This window comes from Populus trichocarpa, chromosome 6 (assembly GCF_000002775.5).
Source record: "Populus trichocarpa isolate Nisqually-1 chromosome 6, P.trichocarpa_v4.1, whole genome shotgun sequence".
In the NCBI taxonomy this organism is placed as follows: Eukaryota; Viridiplantae; Streptophyta; class Magnoliopsida; order Malpighiales; family Salicaceae; genus Populus; species Populus trichocarpa.
In genome coordinates this window covers 8,189,774-8,205,003 of record NC_037290.2, presented here as the reverse complement: position 1 = coordinate 8,205,003, position 15,230 = coordinate 8,189,774, and the positions used below count along the sequence as shown (strand labels likewise).

Below are 15,230 nucleotides of genomic sequence, written 5' to 3'. Positions count from 1 at the left end.
GCATCCTTTGTGAGGCTGTTTATGCCAAATACTGCACACTGTCCCACGTCATCAAATATTTTCCTGCAAGTTTTTTTTTTTTTTTTTTTCTGGAGAATCCAGGTTTGATATAGTAATATTTGTTTTAATGAAATATAGGAAAAGTGGTGAAAAATAATTGTTTTCATGAATTCACCCGTTTGAATATGATTTAGTTTTTTTTTTAAATCTAAAAAGATAAATAAAAGAGAGATATGAACTGCTTGCCCAGGTTTGAAGCTTGCCAATGATTAAAAAAAAATAATCTCCAATTAATGGCTATTCACAATGAACAGCTTGCCCAGTATCAGGAATAGGATAGACACTAGCTATTTCTTCCGCTCTTGGTTGTATATTTTTTTTAACAAAACAATTTGATATACATGCTTTTCTAACATGTTTTTTTACCTAAAAAAATTATAAGTGTAAATAATAAAATTTATACAAACATCTAATTAAATAAATTGATAAGTATTTAAATGAAAAAATCATTAACGATAAATAAAAATAAAATTAAAAAAAACAAGAAATGAATACAAATCAATATATTTGATCTCGTAACATAGAACATTTACTCGATTGTTTTTACTGAATTTATTTATTAAAATCAAAATTTTATTCAATCAAACGATAATAAAAATAGACATGCACATGAAATTAATTAAATAAAAAGAAACAAATCATGTAGCACATATTAGAAACATTATCTAAAAATAAATATTTTTATTTTTAAAAATATTTATTCTTAGATAAAATAAAGTTCATCGTATTAATAATTAGAAAAGATCATGCCCTTTTTTTCTATTGGTATCCCTCCACTGAATAATTTACACAGATGACTGTTTGGAAGAATGGAAACTTCTAAATTTTATTATCAAACTCTTGCTTATAATAAATATTTGTTTTTGTAATCTGTGATTTATCCATACAAACCTCACTCGCAAGGTGATGGTGTGTGGGTTCGAGCCTTCTTCTGGGAAACTCGGCTTATCTATATACTTCTACATCATTTTATATGTCATTATAGAATTGCAGCAGTGAATATTTTTTTGAAAATTTTAATTTGATCATTGAATTTTTATTTTACATTAAAAATATTTTTGAATCTAAATTAGCATTTAATTATATTTTTTTTAGGAGGAAGGGTTGAATTAAAAGATAAAAAACTAAAGTGAAAAAAATGAGTAAACTAGATGGTGACTTTGAAATTTATCTTACAAGTTCATTTTCATCCCCTATCTTTTTCCAGTTCTTGAGTAACTAGTCCTTTAAATTTTTAAAAATTTAATTTTAGTACCAAACTTTATTTTCCTTATTTTTCAGTCCTTTATGGTTGGAAGAGAGAGGGACTCATTGGATTTCAGTGTGGAGAGAAAAAGGTATCGTTGGTGACGATTACAACCACTAAATTTATTTATTTTTGTGTCAAATGATTTCATACAATGATAGAAGTTCGAACTATGTGTTTTTTTTACCTTGAAAGTACCTAAAAATATATATATATGAGCTTGGAATGATTTTTTATTTCAGGATCATTTTAGGTTTTGAGGCATTTGTTTTTGTGTTTTTTTAGACTATGGATTCGTTTAACAAGGTTTCTAGTATGCTTTTTTATGTGTTTTTGGTAAAAAAAAAATAGATTGAAAATGATTTTTTAGGTTAAAAAAACATGAACCTTATTTTTACGATCACCATGGTGGGTGAAATCTGAAAATCCAGATGACACGTCGTCTATTTTTTCTAGAGAAATTAGGGTGACCCCCTATTAACTTATAAAAAAAAAGGTCCGTTCTCATGCCATTTCTTGAAGGGACAAGCACTTGGCCTGACTTTCTAGGCCTAGCTGCGCATGTTCTCATTCTTTTCTTTTTTTTTTTAATTAATACTTTGTTTACATGTTTTTTAATCCCTTTTTTTTTGTTTAAGTTTTAATTAATACTCATTCTCTATAATTATTTTAGCTTATTTAACATTTTTTAAATGGAAATAATTTTTTTTAATTATATTGGGCGTATTTAATTTTTTAGGAGATTAGTATGATTCATCTATAATTTTTATTTTATTTTATATAGATTAAATTTATTTTTAAAATATTAAAAATTATTTTTTTATAATATTTTCAATATGTGGAGCCTTGCATCATATTTGTTTCCTTTTATTTTATTCAATAATTTTATATATGTGCTGATTTCTGATATAAATTGATTTTAATAAATAAATTCATTAAACACAAACATGTAAATGATCCATGTTGCGATATTAAATATCTTGATCTATATTTGTCTCTTAATTTTTTTTTTTTTATTTTTTATTTATTATCAATTTTTTTCCTATTGAATTTTCTCGACCTCAAGACTTAGGATACATGATAGACACGTAGTATGGACATTTCTCATGTCCAGGTTATGAGTTTCACGTGTTAGCTTAGGTGTAATATTTTTTATTTATTTCTTGTTGTTACCTTATTTTTTTATCATATTATTAAATTAATCAAGATTTAACTCAGTTATCAAATTTCTCTTACTTCTATCAAAACATAATCGTCTCCTAAATGTTTTTTTTTTATAAAGTTTTTTTGTCCGGCCTGCAGCATCATGCGGACAACCAATCTAGTATCTCCAGTATTTTGAGATGACCACTTAGGCTCCATTTAACATTGCGATCCAACTGTGCTTTTAAATTTTTTTGAATTTTTTAGCTTTAAATTATTTTATTTTTTGTGTTTTTGAATCATTTTGATATGTTGATATCAAAAATAAATTTTCAAAAATTAAAAAAATATATTATCTTAATATATTTTCAAGTGAAAGGTACTTTGAAAAGTAACTTTTACCATACTTTCAAATATTTATTTAGCCTAACATGGTGTACAACGGTGATAAAATTAAAGAGTTCTCAAAATTAAGGTTTCTTAAATTTTGAAATTATAATCTTAAACTATACAGAGAAAACACATATATTTCTTGACATATTTGTAATTAAATAATTTAATGAAAAAAATAACACATTAACTGTTTATCAAAGTGGTGTTTAATTTATTTCAACTCTTCATAGGTGTTAATTTAGTTCTTCTTTTAGCTAATCGAACAACGGACTAAGAATCCATTTATATCAGATTTTATCAAAAAAATAAAATAAAAGGGGAAAACAAACCACCCTCATTCTCAAAAATATTCTAGTAGTAGTTTAAATAGAAGAGAGGAATTCGAACTCATAATCTCCTATTTCAAAAATAAATAAATAAATGACTTCTGAATATACAAGATCTTAATAGAATAATGTTAAATTACCTACAACTCTAAAGGAATCGGGATTTCTTATAGTGCTTCACTGTCTTTTTTTTTTTTCATTTTCAAATGTTTTTCTCCTTTTAATTACATAATTCAATGATATAATTAGATGGAATTAGTATTGAAATTATGATAAAAATACTACATGAAAAGAAAAGAGATTAAATAGTAAAACACATAGAACAAAATTTTGATTTTAAATTCTTGCCAATGTTTATTTTGATTCACAAGTTCATTTTATTCATTTTAGATTTCATTTTGGATAAATGAGAAAGACTCGTTGAAAAACAACGGGCAAAGAAAGAAAATGATTAGTTGTCACGATTACAACTATAAAAATAATCAGGTTTGGTGTCTAAATTTTTCATTTGACTCGGGGAGTTGGATGATGTTGGTTATTGACATTCAAATCGGCTGAAAAAGTAGATTGAAGCTTGAGAATATCTGAGGTCTCAGGTTGATTTTTTATTTTTTTGACTTTTTTATGAAAACTTTAAGGGCACAAGTGAGTTAATTGAGTTGTGTATGTTGTTTTTCATGTGTTTTCAGGTAAAATATCAATTGAAAAATAAGTTGTTTGATTCAAAAAAACTAAAAGAGAGTTTTTGCTTATTTTCCAGCCACTTGATTGTGGGAAGTTAGGCAAGCAAACAATGAGCCATTTTTTTTTTATCATCGGACGAGACATTGTTTGCTCCCTTAATAAAAAAAGAAAAAAAAGAAGCAAGGCCAGACGCTGAGCCTGACCTTTTATGTCTTTTTTTTTGTACTATAAAACAAATAATTAATATGCTGATTCACTAACTCTTAAGTTTTTACATGGTTATTAAATAATATTACATGATTTTATTTGAATTTTAATAATATTATTTCCATTATTATGTATCTAATATGAAAATAATAATACTAATAATAAATTGTTCATGAAAATTTAATACAAATTATTTTTTGTTTTTAAATATATTTTGAACATGATGATAACATATTTAAGATTGTTTTAGCTTTCAATCATAGATAAATTTATGGAAATAATATTTTGATATTTGTTTTAACTTTATTTAACAATCATAAAATATATATTTTTAACAGAAACAATGATTCTAGTTTAAAACCTTGCATTCACTAAGATAAACAAAAAAATAAGTTAATAAGAAAATTAATTTTAGACTTAAGAAATATATGTTTTGTGATTATTTAAAATGATTTATATTAAAAAAAACTATTGTTCTATAATTAAATAAAAAAAATTGAAAAGCTATATGTGATATGAAATTATATATCTTAATATACTTCTTTATCTTAACTTCCCAACTCACCTTTTGCTTTAGATAAACAAATTTGTTATCGTTTATTAACATATATAATTCTCTATTTATTTTATTAAATGCACATATTAATCTTATTTTGTAATGAAAATCTATCTTGATGAAAAAGAATTTCAAAACGATTATATTTTTAGTTTAATAACAATTCAAACGAATTCTCCAAGACATGGATATTTTTTTACATTAATTTTTAGATATTATTTAAAATATATTTTTATTAGTTCGTTAAAATTATTAAAAAAATATTAATTTAATATTTTTTTATATTAAACACATTTTTAAAACACAATCATTCTGGATAAAAATGCAAGGCCAAACCGGCTGAGCACCAGTTGCAACTTCTTTTGTTTTTTATGCCGCTTCTTCGAGTATGTTTGGCAATGTGGTTGCGGTTGTTTTTCAAATAACTTTTCGTGTCGAAATGCATGCCAATGATATTTTTTTATTTTTTTAAAAATTATTTTTGATATCAGCACATCAAAACGATTCAAAACATATTAAATTTTAACAAAAAAAAAATTTAATTTTTTTAAAAATACGGTTTAAAACCTATTCTTTATAATTTTGAATTTTAACAAATAACTTTCTTCTTCTTCTTCTTCTTCTCCTATTTTTTAAAACCTGTAGGCACCAACCTCTACCAGCAATTCTTTATAATTACTTCCATTAACACGTGCAAGTATTGTGGTAGAAGAAGGAAGTGCTTTTCCTGTCAAAGGCAAGGCAAAATCTAGTCACACTCATCTCCATCATTTGTTACAGCCTACAGGGCCAGCACCATGATGGCAGACGTCATGGAAATACAGTCATCCTCCATCCTGCACGTTGTGAAGTGAAGGGCAATTGCTTTTGGAATTTGACCTTTCCCTTTCCTTTCTCAGAATTATTACATATATCTTTAAAAATCCATCCATGGTGGTGATAATTGCATCTGGCCATACCTATCGACCGTTGCATCTACCATCAATTTTAAGTGCATGCTTAGTGTAATCAAGATTTTTTTTACGTCAAATCACTGTATGAAGTGCAAGGTCCACTTGAAATTATGATCAGAAAGGTATTTATAAAAATACTTTAGACTATGAAGAAATTATTTAATGCTTTTTTATATATCTCCACATTCTTTTTATAATACCACTTTTTTTTCTATTTTTTTTTAAATTCTGCACTCCCTTCTCTCACTAGTTTTATTTATACTCATGTCACCCTCTATTTCTAAAACATCTTTATTTAGTTTTTATTAGATAAGTGGCTTTGACTATACCAATATAATTTTTTCTAATATATAAAAAAATTTAAAATCTAAAATCCAGATTATTAACTTGTTTGGGTTTAATAAACTCTATTAGTTTAAAAATATAATTAAAAAAAATCAAAAATAAATAAACAAGGTAGGAAACTTCAAGCTTATTCAAACACATATGGTTCAAACATAATCACATCAATGGTTCAACCAAGTCCTTATGTACGATCATTCAAGAAATCACTACTCAAAATATCCATGTTTGATCGTCTCCTACTCACAGAGAATAAGTCTTTCTTGTTCAACAACTTAGATAACTTCAAGTTCTTTCTACTCAATTTCTTGATCCCCCAAACTAATAATTTTAGGCATACTAGAGAGATAAACTTGTTCTTCTGTATATGATCATGCTAGGAGACACTTTTATATTTCTATTTTAATTGTGTTGTGGGTCAATTTAATGCTTTCACATCCAATCACACCAAGAAGCAATCGTATGATGGGAAATCATATGATTTAATGATATCTAATGAGTAGTTATGATGCTCGTCCTTGCACATAGACATAGTTATAGCCTGAATAAAATAAATATATATAAGAATGATGGAAAATCACTATAATACCTTATTAATTAATTTGATTGTATTAATCTTTTTTTATATAAAAAATATAATTGATCAAACGCTGTTGGTTTATTTAATGATATTTAATGAGTAGTTGAAATGTGTTTTCTAGTAAACAAAGAATTTTTTTAAAATAGAAAATTAGTTTAACGAGTTAAAATTTATAACTTTGAAATAAATAGGAAATAAATTTTAGGATTATAATTGAAGGTTCTAATTGAAAACAAAGACTTGGTTTGTTTTTGTTATCAAAATTGTGTTTCAAAAATATATCTAGTATGAAAAAAATAATAAATTAATATTTTCTAATATTTTCTAATAATTCAAATGTATTAATATAAAAATAAATTTTTTTTAAAACTCATTTTAATACAATTTATTTTTTAAATACTTTACATCACACAACCAAGTACATTCTCCAAAGCATTTGAAGATTTTACTTGAAAAATATAAAACAAATAAACGAACTGGTCTATGTGTTGTGGCCCATTCAATGCAGATATACTGGGTAAAAAAAAAAAAAACTTAAGTTGGATAAAAAAGCAAAATTTCCATTCTTCTTGGAAATGAACTGGGCTATGTGTTGTGGCCCATTCCCTTCCTAAGCAAAGTTTCCCCAACTCCCAGCTGAAGCATTTCAACTTCAACAAACATGAAGTGACATGGTAAGAAAATCTGACAACATGCTGTTGTAACTATACTCCCAGATTGATCTTCTTCCAGAATCCCAACAACAATGGCTAGTTGCACTTCTAAGAAGAGTGCTAGTTTCTTCCTAAGAAAACACAGGAAATGGCCATACTCACCTTACAAGGCCAGATGGCACAGAATTTTCAATCAACAACAAGCCATGCAATCTCTTAAACAATCAGCCCTAAAACCGCCGCAACAAGAATCTCCCAACAAACCCCATCTTCTATCTTCTCTTATTCACTCCTTTAGCATCTACGATGTTGAACCAGCCCCTAAAGCCTTTGACTTTATATTCAAAACCCTTGTTAAAACCTCTCAATTCCATCACATTCCTTCAGTTCTTGACCATCTCGAAAAAGTTGAAAGCTTTGAACCACCTGAATCTACTTTTGCTTATCTGATTGAAGTTTATGGCAGAACTAATAAAACCCATGAAGCAATTGAGTTGTTCTACAGAATCCCAAAGTTTAGATGTGTCCCTTCTGTTTACTCACTCAATACTCTGATTTCAGTTCTTTGTAGAAACAGTAAAGGTTTAAAGTTGGTGCCTGAAATCTTGTTGAAGAGTCAGGTTATGAATATTCGAGTGGAAGAATCGACTTTTCAGGTATTGATTACTGCTCTTTGTAGGATTAGAAAGGTGGGTTTTGCTATTGAGATGCTGAATTGTATGGTGAATGATGGGTTTATTGTAAATGCAGAAATATATTCTTTGTTGTTGTCATGTCTCTGTGAACAGAAAGATGCAACTAAATTCGAGGTCATAGGGTTTTTAGAGCAATTGAGGAAGTTAGGATTTTTCCCTGGAATGGTGGATTATAGTAATGTTATTAGATTTTTAGTGAAAGGAAAAAGGGGTTTGGATGCTTTGCATGTTTTGAATCACATGAAATCAGATAGAATTAAGCCTGATATCTTTTGCTACACTATGGTTTTGCATGGGGTGATTGAAGATAAGGACTATTTGAAGGCGGATGAGTTGTTCGATGAGTTGCTTGTTTTTGGTTTGGTTCCTGATGCTTATACTTACAATGTGTATATAAATGGTTTGTGTAAGCAAAATAATGTCCAAGCGGGGATCAAGATGGTTGCTAGTATGGAGGAATTGGGATGCAAGCCTAATTTGATTACTTATAATATGTTAGTGAAGCAGTTGTGTAAGGTTGGAGAACTTAGTAAGGCAGGTGAGCTTGTGAGGGAGATGGGATTGAAAGGAATTGGGCTAAATATGCAGACATATAGGATAATGATTGATGGCTTGGCAAGCAATGGTAAAATTGTTGAAGCATGTGGTTTATTTGAGGAAGCATTGGATAAGGGTTTATGCACTCAGAGTTTGATGTTTGATGAGATAATTTGTGGTTTATGCCATAGAGACCTAAGTTGTAAAGCACTCAAATTACTTGAGAAAATGGTTGGTAAGAATGTTTCTCCTGGCGCTAGAGCCTGGAAAGCGCTTCTCCTCAGCTCTGGATTCAAACTTGATTCTGTGGAGACTAAATTGTTTAGTTTGGTGGACTCAAATCAAACTCAATTAAGCAGTGAGAATGTTGCTGTTGAGTAATAAACCTTTTGAACTATAGAAACGGTTGAAGTTAGTGGTGAAAAGTTTTGAGCCTAGGGAGAGTGTCATCTTCTGGGGTGGTGGATCTACAAATAAATTGTGTTTGTTGGATTTTCGGTAATGATGCATCGGTGGAGTGTTGGCAACATTAATAACTTTCAACTAACTAGCAGATTATGAATTTTCAAACAAATTAAAAAATACAAATGATCTGGTATGGCTGAAGCATCAAGTTGCAAATTCAATGTTTCTATTCAGAAGCTAAGTTCTACAGTGCATGGATGCCTATGTGGTTTGAGCACTAATGGTGCCTTTGTTTGATTCTCTCCTTCAATGGGCACATCCAGCTAGACTGTTCTGAATGCAAAATCATGCCTAATATTTATGCCTTTTGGCCCTTCCCCAATTTTACAAATTACAAGACATGCACTTAATATTGAAGGACCAACATCCAACTCCAGGTATTCTCTCTGTCTATGTGTCCATTGCATAAGATGGGCATGTAAATGCTATTGTGGTGTGTTCTGGGCCAGTCTCGTTTTGCTTGTTTTGATAACTTTGCCTTCTTGAATGGAACCTAAACACTTTAGACTTGAGTTACTGAATTTGATTGGCATACTAATTTAAACCTAATAAGAACTTGCCTCAACACTTTTCTTTTCAGTTGCTTTTTTTTCACTAATTTTGAATCATCGATTTTCAAGTTCAATCCTATGATCTTTCTCACAATGCCTGTCCATTTATTTCTTTTGATTTGTCTCTTGCAGAGTCTCAAATTTACTACTGAGTACATTCATCTGTAAGGTGAATTCTGGGAGACAAGAACTTTAATAGATAGGATATAGATCTCCAACAAATGCTTGAGTTAAGAGTTCGGAAGCTTAGCAGAGAGCTGTTGGTGGTTACTCATATTTGGTTTTTGTTATTTGTATCATGTCATCATATTACATACTGGAATAGGTCCCAAATGGTTTAGATCAATAGTTTTATGTTGGAGCAGCTTCTTTTACTTATTCAGCTTTTTTAGCTCCCAGCACTAGCTACAAAGCTCTGAGAAGGTATCGAGAGGGCAGTCAGGTGCGAAGCAATTAGCCCCTATTTGTAAAGTACCTCTCTTCCTATTTTGGAGGTCACGACGAGAAATGGCTTGATGAACTATTCCGTTCACCACGCACTGGCTCCAATCACTTGCTTATCGTAGAGGCTGTAAGTACACACCACAACTATTAATAGTATAGTGGAGTTGAAACACGAGAGTGCCCGCCCTTTCTTTCAAGTAGGCCACTTTTTCCCGGAACACAATCCAGGATAACCGTGACCATGTATATTTCTCTTCGATGCTGTCATTTCGAAATGACCGCTTCAACCGCTGTTTATTGTCCAACACTTGTTTTATTTTAGAACTTGTAGCCTTAAAAGCTGGGTCCTTTCTGAGGTATAAGGTTGATCAGATCAAGGTATGAGTTCATCCTAGAAACCTAAAATGTTCTTCAAGATTGGTTCAAGATTGAAGTACGGTATTTGTGGAAGTTTCATTACTGGTGGAAGTTTCATTATTTTGCAGAAATTTATAATTCAGATCTTGTTTGTTTTCAAATAGTCCAGCTGATGTAGCCCTGTGTCTCACTAATCCTCCTCTCCACGGAATTGATGCTTGGATTTGATTAATGGTGATGAAGTGACATGATTATAGATGCGTATTTTTGCTATCATCTCATCTCTTTACATGTCATTGTTTTCAATGACAGGCCTGTGAATCATTTGCTAGTAATTGGTAAACCAGCACACAGCGTCTAGAATAGTCTTCATTCGGGTATTTTGCATGAATTTAAATCTTTTTTGGTGAAGGTTCATACGGCATTTGCGATTATTAAATTTACTTGCTGAATCTGGATGGTGAATGCATGCCAAACTCTTGGTTTTCATTGGTTGAGTTTTCATATGGATTATAGACTTGATAGATGGGATAGGTTGGTTGATTTCTTATTCGACTAAACCTTTCCAGTGTCCACTCGTCATGTACTTTCTTTATCATATATCATCAAGTTCAACGTCTTCAATCGTATAAAGTCTGCCTTTCCTATCCCTGAAAACAGCCAAAACTCTTGCAGTGTCATCTCAATAGAATTTGATTTGAAGACCACCAAGATAGAAGAACAAACTAAACAACTGGTGTTAGACTCTGTCGTCACTTGCTACCACCTGTCTAGAGTAGTGTGCACAAGCCTCTTGCAAGTCTGATATAGTTGCAGGGAGTGAGGAGTTGAAATTAAATTAAATTTGCTCTATTTCTGTCCAAGCTTGTAGAATATGAACAGTGATTTTGGACAATTTATTAATGCAATCATTAATCTGGCACCTGAAATACAGTCAACTACAAATTTAACCTATTTTTGGGTTAGCTAAAACAAGCAAGACAGTTAAAAACTCGAATATAGCAGTGAAGTCTTCAGGTCAGCTAGCAAGCTTAGGTTTGTGATAAATTGGTTGGAGCTGGCTCTAGCCAGGAATTGTTATGGAGTGAATTTAGTCGGAGAATCCACATCACAAGTGTTTGTTTTGAATTGCTGATATATTTAGATTTTAGTTTTTACTCTGTAAATTAAGCCAGTTTTCTTTTGCCTTTTGCCCCCTCTTTTCCACTCATGGCATCAAAATCTTTTGTGGCTCAAGCTGTAAAATTCAAGTCTTAGACTAGGAGACAGTGAAAACCTTCAGCATGAGTTAGTGGTAGAATAATTTTGTTCCACAACTCCTAGGAGAATTCTATATATTTGGCAAAGGATTGTTAAAAATTCACTGGCTTTCCAACTCCAGTGGGAGAACAACTCCATATAAGTCACCATAAAGAGCAGGAAAAAAAATAAATTCATTCACTTTCTGCCTTTTCGTTTGAAAGGACCTTCGTGAAGTGGACTTTCAGGTGCTACAAGGACTTCTCTCTCAATTGTTGAAAGTTTAACGTCCATTTCTGAAACGACACAGCATAAACAGTATATCAGTAAAGTTTTTTTTTAATGTATATAATTATCACAAATATTATTAAAAAGAATCTAAATATGTTTATATTTTCTTTACAATTAAATTTTATTTTGCAAATAAAATATATGATGTGAGATCGAATATATATAAAATAAATGATGTAAGAAAACATAATGATTAACTAAGAATTAATACGTAAACTTAGTAAATCATTATGCCTCAGTATTGTGCTTATGTATATTGTATAAAGAAGAGGCCACATCCATATGGGATAAAAATCTAAAATACAACCATCTAGATGGTGGTCTAATAGTAAGAGTTTGGGATCAAGAGGATTGCTTCTTTTGTAATCTCAGGTTCGAACCCTATGGTTGCTCATATGATGACCACTGAAGACTTACATGGTCGTTAACTTCAGGGCCCGTGGGATTAGTCGAGGTGCGCGCAAGCTGGCTCGGACACCCACGTTAAACTAAAAAAAAAATAATCTAAAATGCAGATGTGAGCTGATCTAATCCACACAATCAATACTCATTAATCTCTCGATTCCGACCACCATATATATATATATATACATACTGGTGCCACCGCTTAAAAGCTTACATTAATTTCTTGAATTTGATCCATTTGTTGCAGGTTTTTTTTTAGTGGTGCAATTACTCTATTCTTATTATCACAAAGTTGTCTTTAAAAAAAAAAGAATCACCAAATTGGAGCCAGGACTACGAAGCCTGAAGCTCGGCGTCGTATATGGGTCAAACTCGGCTACAAATCAGCCGGAATATATAGCCGGCCCGATGGACACGCACGAGCAAAAACAAAGCGAAGTCCAGATTAACCTGACTTGAATCCTGATGCAATGGGTCCATTAATTTCAATGCATGATCATGCTCCATGTGAAATAATTGCTTTTATTATTATATAAGAAATGTTTGAATTCCAGATCTTTTAGAGAAAGGAAAGACATAAATATTAGTTGAGGTACAACTCATTGATGCTTCACTTTTTTTTTAAAAAAAAAGAGAGAAAATGATAATGTAAACGACAGAACAAAATGAAAGATTTACGTTACATATAAAAGGCAACATATATAATCGTTGAAAAAGTGAAAATGATAACTTAACGAAGGAGCAAAGAGCAAAACGAAAGATATGCATTACATGTAAAAGGCCATATATCATTTTCTAATAAGAAGGCAAGATGCTGTGAATGGCATTTCATTGTCATTCCGACGAGGATGAGAGGGAAAAGAGCTACATATTTTGACGGAACAGAGACATTTTATACGGTGGCTTTTGCTGCTATCTTGTACTGTCCCCTACATGGTAGCCCCCAAAGTGCTATATCCCACACGTTTCTTGGAAAATCAGGCCTCAGTTGGTTTGCTCCATGTTTCCCTAATTCTTCTTATTGGTGAAGAATGAGAGCAGCATTGACAGACACCCTCTTTAACAACCTCTACCACTTAATTAATGGTGGAAGGAGTAGAGAAAAGGAAGCTAACCCTAATTAATGATCAACAAGAAACATCTCGGAAGAGTTCAGTTGCATTCATATAAATAAATAATGTATTAAGACAACCATAACTCTTCCAAACATTAATTAAAACAAAATATCATAACAATATTATTAATTAATTCTCAAATAAAAACTCTTGTCTAAAACATAAAGTTGACTGCTATATATCTCTACAATCTTTACAATTATATGAAAATTAAAATTACAGCACAGCAATAAGCAATATATAATAATGGTTGGCATGGCCTGTCAATGTAAAGACTCTTTTGCTTCTAAAATGTCGCTGTCTCTCTGTACCTTTTTTTTTTTAGACTCTAAATGCTGGTTTCACAAAAAGAAAGCATTGCATAAAAGATCAATACCATCGTGAAATCCTGGAGAAAACTTTGTTTATATTGCACACGTATATATAATTATATATACTGTGATTTATCTGGATAAGTGAAATTATATATATATTACTTCGGTTATTGGCTTTATAGTATTTTCAATGATTATCCAAAAAGAAAAGAGAGAAGAAATGTTACTTCAAAAAAAAAAAAAAAACCATAGAGTACGAAAAAATTATAAATATTAACCCATTAATTGGAGTTGCTAGTACTGCCGGACACTTTTGCAATTTTTTTTTTGTGAAATAACAACTCTCGAGATTATATAGAGATAGCAGAAAGAAAATCCTCTGGTGATAGTTGGATCAAACTTCACTGCTAATTAATATTACTATCTTTATCCACCATGACATTTTTGTTTAAAAATATATCACTCACCAGCTCGCAATTTGCAATATGACAATATTATATATCCACTCAGAAAGGACATATATGAAGTGCAAATCTTTTCTTGATCTTTATCCCCACAGTCAATGCATTTTTTTTTTCTTTGCTTCACAAATATTATATTTATTACACGGACATATATTTGTGTGTGTATCTATGTCAACATATGATATGACTAGAGCTTTTAACACAGTAGAAATGTATGTCTTTCGACCATAAGAGAAGAGAGAAGTAGTTGGGTATGCAATGCTTATGTCGCCATAGCTTCACAAAAACCACAGTCGATAAATTATTCTAATTAGTATCTGATATTGGTTTGGATACGACTCACCTGCATGCATGGATTCAGCACCTGAACTGGAGATTCTCCTACTCGAAGTGCCCGAGATGGAGCAATATAGCTAGGTGTGGTAGTGATCATGATGAGGAAGACAGGCACATGAATAACTAACTCACTGGAGCTAACAAAATCAATAGTAGGTAAGAGTCGTAACTCGTAACTCCAGCAAGAAATGCGTCTCCCTCTCTGTGTGCATGAGTTAGTAGTGCACGTGCCCTGCTTCTCCATCTTGCTCACACACACCCCTTCTCTTCCTTCGATGCCACTACTATAACTCTAGCTAGAAATTAAGCCTAACTACCTCAAGAAAATGAGAGAGAAAGAGAGGGGGAGAGGTCCTAAAATGGTGAATTTGGGACACCTATCTGCAGTTTTCAATACCCAGTGTCCACTAATTTATAACAAAAGAGGTAAATGGAGATGTGTGTTCAAAGGTGGTTGCGAGGCAAGAAATGAAAAGGCTTAGTTGGATGTGGGACCTTATGAGTTTGCAAACCAATTTACCTCAAACACAGCTTGTCACAACCATCATGAATAGCTTTGGACCACAGCATCACTAACGCAAAATACATTTATTTACATCTATACCCTGTAGCTTCCAATTCTTAATTCAAGACAACCAAACCGAATCCAATTGTTTTGTTGGGGGCACCTGATGAACTGTAGTTACAATTAGTGCATTTCACAATGGCGCGTTTAAGTATATTCATGCATTATTTCTTATCCATGGGAGGGAAATTAAGCCACAATAGTTAAATAAATCTATCAAGATCTTAACAATTCATAAGCTTTAGATCCTTTACTCATCACGAGCGGCTTAGTTAGTGTTCATATACTAAGCAATCATATCTCTTGTGA

General features: G+C 31.1%; 1 protein-coding gene and 1 long non-coding RNA gene across 3 annotated transcripts; one reads left to right on the top strand and one right to left on the bottom strand.

Moving 5' to 3' along the window:
• The first annotated feature begins 7,100 nt into the window (after positions 1–7,100).
• Positions 7,101–10,468, top strand: LOC7487352 (pentatricopeptide repeat-containing protein At2g38420, mitochondrial). Of its 2 annotated transcripts, XM_024602672.2 has the most exons (3): positions 7,101–9,217; positions 9,524–10,213; positions 10,321–10,468. In XM_024602672.2, exon 1 carries the CDS (start codon positions 7,236–7,238, stop codon positions 8,754–8,756), a length of 1,521 nt encoding a protein of 506 aa, XP_024458440.2. In that variant the 5' UTR covers positions 7,101–7,235; the 3' UTR covers positions 8,757–9,217; positions 9,524–10,213; positions 10,321–10,468. The 2 variants fall into 2 exon arrangements, with proteins under 2 accessions (XP_024458440.2, XP_024458439.2); XM_024602671.2 differs by having other exon boundaries at positions 9,524–10,468.
• A 2,321-nt stretch (positions 10,469–12,789) lies between these two features.
• On the bottom strand, positions 12,790–14,776 carry LOC112327841 (uncharacterized). Its single transcript, XR_002982248.2, has 2 exons — positions 14,364–14,776; positions 12,790–13,243 (listed from the first exon to the last, which is right to left on the bottom strand). It is a non-coding gene; the product is annotated as an uncharacterized LOC112327841 (long non-coding RNA).
• Positions 14,777–15,230: the final 454 nt, after the last annotated feature.